General features: G+C 38.4%; 1 protein-coding gene across 1 annotated transcript; it reads left to right on the plus strand.

Moving 5' to 3' along the window:
* Positions 1-6692, plus strand: LOC131306623 (RNA-binding protein 2-like). The gene is made up of 7 exons (XM_058332980.1): positions 1-153; positions 329-418; positions 4631-4767; positions 4858-5227; positions 5392-5453; positions 5595-5676; positions 6287-6692. The coding sequence occupies exons 2-7, from the start codon at positions 334-336 to the stop codon at positions 6400-6402; spliced, it is 852 nt and encodes a 283-aa protein (XP_058188963.1). The 5' UTR covers positions 1-153; positions 329-333; the 3' UTR covers positions 6403-6692.
* Positions 6693-9445: the final 2753 nt, after the last annotated feature.

The raw sequence follows: 9445 nt of genomic DNA on the forward strand, positions 1-9445 counted from the left end.
GGTACCTTCGTGCGATTGGGATGCATAATTATATGAACTCGCAACTCGCCCGAGTCAACCCATCCCCCAAACTCCAATAACCGTGTGCACGTTAGAAAGATCTCGACACACAGGCCAAGGCTGAAACCAAAAGCTAGGGTTTTGCAGATCCAGGTACGCCCCCCGCTAGGGTTTCTCATTCTCTCTCTCTCTCTCTCTCTCTCTCTCTCCGAACATCTTCTCTCTCTCTCTCTCTCTCTCCCTCTCTCTCATGTGTTCATTCGCACAATTATAGAACTGCTCGTACATGTTATTTCGTGTGTATGCGTAACTCGGTTAGGGTTTGCAGAAGAAATGGCCGATGGGTACTGGAACCAACAACAACAACAACTTATGAATCCTGCGGCTGGCATGCTCAAACGACCTCGCTCTGATTACGGTAAATTACATTCTTTGATTTCTTTTGAACGTATTTATGTGCACATATATCTTGTTCGGATTTGTCTCGTGTAATGTGCTGCGGCGCAAGAAATTTTAGTGGGCTTGTGGAAAGAGGTTTCTTTTACTAATAGGAAGGATTTCTAGTGGAACATGTAGGCTCGCAGAATCAAGAGCCCCTTTTGATGGCGAGAAATTGTGAGTAATTAAGGGACTGGGATTTGTTCCAGCTCTCAGGAAAATGGTGAGGTTTGATTCAGAAGAAAAAATGGGACTGGTAAAAATCACAGTTATACTCATTTATCTACTATTTCATTCATTCGGAAAAGCGAATGAATTTCTCCCCCCTCTGTTATTCGTTCAAACAAGTGTAAGGATTCTTCTTTCTTTCTTTTCTCCCTGAACATCTAAAGGGGCTGCAAATGTTGTTGATTGGCTAGCCTGAGATTCTCTATTAGGATTAGGTCTTTTGTTTGTGATCAAATTAATGTCATCTACAGAATTGGTCGTGAAGTGCAAAGATGCATATTAGTAAGTAATTCCGGACAATTTAAATGTTGAATGGACATAGGATGTTGTGCTTTGTAAGTGGGTATGTGTACATATTTATGTTGTTATTATGACATTCATTCTTCGTTGCACAATGACCTTTGTAAACTCAGAGGCAGACACATTCCCAAGTGGATAGTTACTTCCGTATGTAAACTCAAGTGATTTAGCTAATCATAAGACATGCACACAGGGTCGGTAAAAAAAGGTTAAATAATTTAGGATATGTTGATATATGTTGGAAGACTCTAGGGATCATATACCTTTTATGGTTTCAAAACGATATACGTAGAAAACTCTAAGGAACATCAATCCCTGTGGGTTAAAATCATGAGTGCTCCATTCGAAGGCCACAATACAAAGACCTAGAAATTATATACTGCTCAAAACAATCTATGTGGACTTGAAGTCTTCTAGTTCAAACTCACAAGCTTGAAGCTACTGGTAAGTGACTCTGGCTCTTTACGGCTCTTCTTGTCTAGTTCTCCACTTCATGTGGCTTCTATTGCAATCAGTCAAAAGACAGAAATAAATAAGGCCATAGAGTATCAATGCATATATTAAGTGAGTGGGTTTAGAGTTTATAAAACTAGAAGAATTTTCTCATACAAAATTGTCTGTATTGTATGCTTCTCTATTTTGTTAAGCAATTGAATGTTCTTCACAATGCCCTCGACACTCAATGGAAAAGGCGGATGTGTGTAGCCGTCTCCAATTGATCAGGACTTAAGGTTATGTTTGGTTCAGTTACTTGAATGTTCTTCTCAAAACAGGAAGGGACTAGGTTTCCTAGGTGAGTTGGGGCTATGTAGAGCTTAAGGATGCACAAGTTTTATTTGTTTTTGTATGTTTTAAACTAGTGGTGGACATCGTCGTTGTGTTGGGTCATGTCACATTGGTTTCGTAACAAAAAACCTTTTGAGAAGTTTGATGGCCGTTGTAGTTAAGAGGTCTTGAGGTGAGATTAGGATTTCTGTTTTGTAATGAGTCGTAATTAGTAATGAAGGCGTTACTGTAGCCTCTTGTTTGTTAATAACATGCCGTCTGATTTTAAGAAGGGACTGGGCTAATATTCATCTTTTTCAAATCGCAGTTCTACATAGGATAGGAGTAGTCCAGGTTACATTAGAAGTTGTTCATCAACTACATGGATACAGACCGGTCAAAAAATTTAATATGCCATGTCTGGCTCCGTTTCTTCAATCAAATAGTAAATACAAATAATCTGGTACAACCAAACTTTGGTCTGTCATCGGAAGTTAGCTAGGCACCACTGGGAAAGCAAACTGCACAGTTCATTTTGTCTATTTCTACAACACATAGTTCAAAGAAATTCTAGAAAAGAAAAACCAATGGATAAATAGTAGTGTAGTACAACATAAGATATCCAAATTACAACCCCAAGAACCGAAGCCTAGTTTGAAGGCATACAATATACATCCAGTTAATTTATGGACAATACGAAAGAGGCAAAATACAATAGCTACTACATGGAAGTTAATGCAGAGGTATAGCCATCGTCAAAAGGAAAAGCGTGTTGTTTGTTGCGGCAATTGGGTACTTGAAAATGCTGCAAAACTTGCCATGGCTACATCTCCAGTGAGAATTATTCCTTGGCACAAGGTGATTCTGCAGTGAAATATTTGACCAAGAAACTGATAAAAAAAACATAGGGCTGTCATTGCTAAGAATTCCTTACTGTTCTACTGTTGGAAAAGAGAAAGAGAGTCCGTGAATATTGTAATGTGTAAGTATGTATGATCCAAAGCCCATCATAATGCATCGTTGAAGGAAGCAATTGCATCACTCCTTGTTGAACACACAACTCTAGTGTCAACCTAATAATCCCCGTACATAATGTTGGAATTTTTTAAGGCAACCTTTTGGATGGAATTGTTTTGTGGGGCAAAGAGCAATGGTGGGTAGTTATTGTTGGGGGTGGATTTTGACTAGGGTAATTCCATCGTGGCTACTTCACCAAACCCAGCATTCTCACCGTTGAGATACTGCACCAATGCATTGTTCACCTACATCAAATGACCCATATTTCTGTTACATTGTTTCACAGCACAACCAAAAGGATTAACCTGTTGGCTACAAGCTGCGCCCTTATTCCATATGTTTTCCACATTTTCTGTTAGTTTTATTGCCCTGCAAGTCATTGTCTCAGTTTGCCGAGATACTTCCGTGAAATATATGTTTCTCAGTAAGGTCAGCCTTAAGCAAGTTTCTGTTGGTCTCTCAGCAAACAGGACTCAACTGGACAAACGTCAGTTCCAATTCTTACGTCTTGTCAATTAGAAGAATCTCCAAAGAGGATGTAATTATGAAGAGTTTCTTGTACTCACACGGGGATGATTTAGTTCAAAGCATTACGCAAGACCGACTTTAATGCATGGAATGGCATGTGTGCTTGTCACCGGGCTAGGCAAGGCATGGAACGACATGCCATGCACATATATTTGGTGTGAACTAAATATATGACAACTGCCAAATTCGTAGGTGGTATGAATTTAAACATAAACAATCCCAATGTAAGAGATTAAACTAAGAGCAGATTTAGTAGTTAAGGGCACATAAGTCAATCAAATTCATGATAGTCAATCGCATGAGACTCATTTTGGCTGACTTGCATGGTTTGCTTTAGTGTTGTTTGGGGAGATTGTTATTTAACCTTTTATGTAGGAACTAGCATTCCGCTTGAGACTCTTCGTTATGCAATTGTGCTGAGTCTGCTGACTTTGACGGAATGTCTAGTTTTATAAATGTATATGGTAGTGGCGAATTGGGTTTACGATATGGGTCTTGTAAAGTGACTTTAATCCTTTGAGCCTGTTATTTTTTGGTTGGGATGGTATGACATCAGGTTTGGGCCTTGGGGATTTGAAGACATGGTTTTGTTAGCACACTCATGCAGTTTATGCTATAATGGTTAAATAATAACAATAGGTTTTCTGTTGTTTTTTAGTTTATTTTTGTCATAGATGGAAGCTATATATCTTTGATATGGAGGCTCCCTTTTTAAGTAATGATACTAATAGCCAGTTTTTCCTATGCTTAATCAGTTATCATTGCATTTGTATTTCTTGCTTTCTAGAGCTATTTTTCTTCAAGGTTGGTTAGGATAAAAATAAGATTAATTAGATGCTTTTGACTGCATGTCTATCCTTTTCTGTATCTGTAAGAGAAGTTTTTTAGTTTAATTGGGAATATGTTCCGTACCTCTTCCAGTTCTTTGCCTTCAATTTAGTTGAAGTCGTAGAGACACATGATGTATTCCTTGTTGAACTCTTGTAACTCTGTGTGGCCGAAACCTTCTTAGCCTTCAAAGCTGTACTAGTATTTTTTTTTTTTTTTGCCTGAAACTTGGTTTCACTTGTAGCTGTTTTAATATCGATTTTTTTGGTTATGGCATAAATTTGATAACCCCTTATTGTTCCCTTCGTTTTTTTTTTTTTTGTAGAGATTTTTACTGGTGCATGGAGTTAGTATTTCACTTTCCTTATTGTAATTGCTTCCAGTCAGACACAAATGTATGCATGTTAGCTGTTTATTGGAACATTGGGAAGTGGAAATGAAAGAAACTTGAAGTATTAGTGTCATACTTAATTACAAAGCTAGCTATTATTCAATCAGAATTTGAGTCTGTTTTCACCAATTGCAGAACTCCCACCTACTGGAGTTCCTTCTGCCCATGAGATGCATAACTATTTGGCGCAAGATGATGGTGGCGTTGGTCCTCGGGGTTTGAAGGACACACAAACAATTGGATCAGCTTATGACCGATACCTCCAACATTCTGTACCCTTCTAAATTATTTCCTGTCTTCCAAAACGGATTCACTGTATAGAATTCTGTAGATTCTAACTATTCCTTTTGTTGTCTCTGTAGCAACTTACTTCTGGGGAAGCTAGTAATATTGGTGGAGTAAGGATGGGTGGTGGAGGGACTGGTAATCCTCTAACAGATCCTGCTGCAATGGGTCTTTCTGGGGCTGTTCGTTCAGATGCAGCACCGAATGGTCGAGGTATGAGTTTTGGTGGCAGGCTACCAATGGATGCACTGAATGGTCGAGGCATGAGTTTTGATGGTAGGCTTCCAGTGGATCCACGGAGTGGTGGAGGCATGGGTTTTGATGGCAGGCTTCCTGTTGATGCAATGCCTAGAATGAGTCGTGAGACAATTCCTCTCCCTCCAGATGCTTCCAATACTCTGTATGTTGAGGGGCTTCCTTCTGACATCACTAGGAGAGAAGTGGCTCGTATCCTTTGATTTTGTTGTGATGCTTACATCTATGTCAATTGTTATCGTTGTCATTGTTAGAGGATATAATTTCTCATTGCTTGGACATGGATCTTTTCAGTGATCCAAATTTCTATGCTTGTTATTGCGTTCTTCTTATGTTTTCTTTTACATCATCACTAGATATTTTCCGCCCATTTGTGGGGTATAAAGAAGTAAGACTTGTGAGCAAGGAGTCCAGACATGTAAGGCTGTTGAGTTCTTATTCTCATTCTCACTTAATCTTACTGCTTATAGCTTCCATGCACTTTGTTGGACACTAGGAAATTGACTTGTCTAGAACTGTATCTCTTACTTTTAGAAAACTGAACTCACCTTTTATGCAGCGTGGTGGAGATCCTCTTATCCTTTGTTTCGTGGATTTCACCAATCCGGCCTGTGCAGCAACAGCTTTGAGTGCCTTGCAAGGTGATCTCTTCTCTCATTTTCATGCGAATTGGAATATTAACTTTTTTTCTCAGTCCCCGGTTATTTGTTTCTGGATTTCTGTATCTCTTGAATTAAATTACTACCCTTAAACACAAATTGTGGCATGAAATGTGTAGATTGGAGTTGTGATTTGTTTGTAAGAATTGAGAAGCAATCTCCATTATTGGCTTTTGTTGTGTAGAAGGATGTATTCGGCCAGAAGGGGGATACTCTCCATAACTGAGTGAGGATGCGGAGTGAGGGCGCGAGTGAGTGCACGTAGAAGGGTATTGCTCAGGGCAGTATCTAAGTGTTGTATGTAAATATGAACATATTATTTAGAGAGATTGTTTTCCTTTCTGCTAATACATGTAGTTTTTTTTTTTTTTTGATGGTCACTAATACATATAGTTTGGTAAGTCATACATATATATATACGCTAGGGGAAATGAGAGTAAAAGAGGTGAGAACCATGATCATGGTTAAGACTTAAGTTAGTTTACGATTTTCGCTTAATTTTCTATCAAGTTGTCAGACAACATGGTATTCATTTACCACAACTGAGTTGCTGGAAATGCCTGTAGATATTGAACTTCTGTGTCTTGCACAGGCTATAAGATAGACGAGCACGATCGAGATTCTGCCTACTTGCGACTGCAGTTCTCGAAGAACCCAGGCCCAAGGTCTGGCTCTGGCTCTGGGCCTCGGTCTCGTGGGAAGAGGTAGATAGGCTTCAGATGAGGGCGCCACCTGGTCGAGTCCGATCACACATTTGCTTATTGTAACATTCATATGCTTCCTCCTTCCTGTTTTAGTTTGTCTTTGATGTATCGCACTAAGAGCATGCCATTTTGGTTGCTCAACTCTAGCTATTTTAACCATGAAACGTTTGGTAAATTAAAACGTCTTTAAGGTGGGGAGGTTAATTTGGTTTATGCAATTAAAAGATAGAATTTCTGTTTGAGTAGAACGGTATGATTTTCAGGTTTTTGGGAAAGAGAAGTTTGTTTGTTGTATAACGATTGCTAGTATCACTTTGTTGTCCTGCTCTAGACATGTTACATGATGTGAGTTACATGTACGGTCTACCTTCCGATTTTATGCCAGGACGCCGTGCCCTATTAAGGTTTTGTTTTGGTTAGTTTCGGACCTTTGGTATTGGCCTCCCTATTGCGGTTTTGTTTAGTTTTCACGAACCACTGTTAAAAGTCACTTCGGACTTAATTTTAGGAACGGTGCTGCTGGCACAACAGTTGCTGTACAATAGCTGCGTACAGATCCCTTTTGTGCCCGTTTTGAGTCCCGCAAAGATGATCGGAGCCGCTCATTTTGTTCAAAATACTTCGTTTAAGGTCCTTGTAAAAAATCACCTCAATCCGATATCGGGAAGAGTGTTTACGAATCATTCAACTTTGCTTCAAAATTTAGCCTAAGTTTTGAAGCAAAGTTGGATAATTCGTAAACACCCTTTCCGATATCGGATTGAGGTGATTTTTTATAGGAACCTTAAACAAAGTATTTTGAACAAAATGAGCGGCTCCAATCATCTTTCCGGGACCCAAAACGGGCACAAAAGGGATCTGTGCGCAGCTGCTGTACAGCAGCTGCTGTGCCAGTAGCATTTCTGTAATTTTAGCTTTCTTAGTCACGAAGTCTAGCATTCGATTTTGCTTTGGAAATTGCTGATGGCAATTTACTGAATTTTGGATTTGGAACTGTTAGTTTCCAAGCTTGTCACCTCGGATGCCTTTGACAGGCGGATCTCTTTCCACTACCACTCATAAAGCTTTATCTACCACTCATAAAGCTTTATTCGTCACCTTTAACGCTTTCCACGAGATGTCGTGTGCCCATTTTCCTCGTAAGCTCTCGTAGCAGAACACTCATAATTGCTGGCCTGAGTTCTGTAGAGGGATCACTCTGGCAATTGTAGTCGATGCTCTGGTTGAAACCATATCTAATAGAGCCCCAGAGTTGCTGGACTCAAGTCTGGTTGCGAACGATTTCGTATTACGTCGTTGATTGTATACCAAATCATAAGTCGGAAAATATAACGGAACTTCAAAATATGATCCGATGACAAACTGGAGACGAATTCAAATAACTTGGCGTTTACAGTCAGCTAATGCTGTAATGCTCGTGTGCGTGAGCTGGAGCGAGCGTGAAGGCGTCTTCCCGAAACACTAAGTAGTATTAAAAATTGCGAGCGCAAGAATTGAGAGCAGGAGGGAGCATAGGGCGTTCATCCCCACACTCAAATATGGATGATGTGACTTAGGTTCTCCTGGTAGAATTTTCATGGAGGATGAGGGGGTCCAAGTTCATCCACTCTGCAATGGGCCCAAAGACATTTTAAAGCAGCACACAGTATAAGAAAGCCAGCCAGCCTGGTTTGTCTGCTTCCCCAAGTTGTAGTACTACAATAATTTCCTAAACTATTCACCTCTCTCGATCATTTTTGCATGGCATATTCAAAAGCATATTTCTTAAAACAAGATTTGGATAAATTAGTTTGATTGACAGAGATTTGTGTACATAATGTTCGAGTTGGATATGCTTGTAGAAATGACATGTTTTTTCCGGTTTGTTTAAGTAAATCCAATTTGTCGAGTTAGATTGTGTTGCTCATTAAAACCTCGTTCGAGCTCAATTTTTTTGATTAAAAAAAAATCATTTTTGTTAAATACAAAAGAGCTCAATGTCTCACGTAAACCGATTAAATTTAAACACACTGCACCAGCGTTTAAGTTCGTTAAATTTACGAACGAATTTCGGAATATCACTTTGACTCCACAGGATTAATATCCAGTCCGATAGGGGACACAGACTTTGATAGGGATATAATCATTTTTTCTTTTCCGTGTTTGGCGGTGAAAATTTTGTATCGTGGACCAGACAAGACTTGCCAGTTGCCAACCAGTGGAGGATATTTCCATCATCTATATTAAGGGCCCGATTGAATGCGAGATGAGTTTTGGGAGTATAATTTGTACTCCTTTCGTCCATTTTTAATTGTTCTACTTCGTAACTTTAATTTATTAAAAAAATATCATCATTATACCTTTCATATCAATTTTTTTCTCTACTTTCCCTATTTATCCATTATCATTACACCTTTACTTACTAACTTTTTAAAATGGAATCTACTTTTAGGGATAAAATAGACAATGCACCAATTTTTACTTACTAACTTTACAAAATAGACACTTATTAAGGGACAACTTACAATAGAATACTGGACTCTAAATAAGGGAGTACTAGTAACACAATAAGATTGAGTATATAGAAATTCCGACGTACCCAAAAAAAAGAAAAAGATTGAGTATATAACGAGTAGCAACTCTAGTACTGTACCAGGCTGGCGGGGCCTAATTCGACTCAAATTTGTTGATATTATCGTACTAATAATGATTTTATATTAGAGATATGGAGTAAATAGGAGTATATTGATCTCTTATAATTTGAACAGATACGATTTGATCTAGTTAAAAATGCCAAGTTCTTTCACATTCTTATTTAAAGTTTTCTCAATTTCTTTTTCTATATATATATATATATATATATATATATATATATATATATATAAAGTACATGCATCATGCATGAGTGTTTTCATTGCCTTAGAAAAAAGAATAAAATATAACTCTATACACGTTGAATGGGACCAATGTACTTACAAAGAAAATGAATTATGCTAAAATTTAACAAATTTTCTATATAACGACATAAATGTAATTTTCAACACCGTGACTTATACACCATTCTAATT

The sequence above is a fragment of the Rhododendron vialii genome, chromosome 11a (assembly GCF_030253575.1).
Source record: "Rhododendron vialii isolate Sample 1 chromosome 11a, ASM3025357v1".
In the NCBI taxonomy this organism is placed as follows: Eukaryota; Viridiplantae; Streptophyta; class Magnoliopsida; order Ericales; family Ericaceae; genus Rhododendron; species Rhododendron vialii.

What these genes read in the sequence shown, in the direction of transcription:
- LOC131306623 (XM_058332980.1), top strand. Translation starts at nt 334, where the DNA reads ATGGCCGATGGGTACTGGAACCAACAACAACAACAACTTATGAATCCT. An exon ending in ACGACCTCGCTCTGATTACG is followed by an intron (nt 419 to 4,630) that starts GTAAATTACATT and finishes CACCAATTGCAG; the next exon opens with AACTCCCACCTACTGGAGTT. An exon ending in CACTAGGAGAGAAGTGGCTC is followed by an intron (nt 5,228 to 5,391) that starts GTATCCTTTGAT and finishes CATCATCACTAG; the next exon opens with ATATTTTCCGCCCATTTGTG.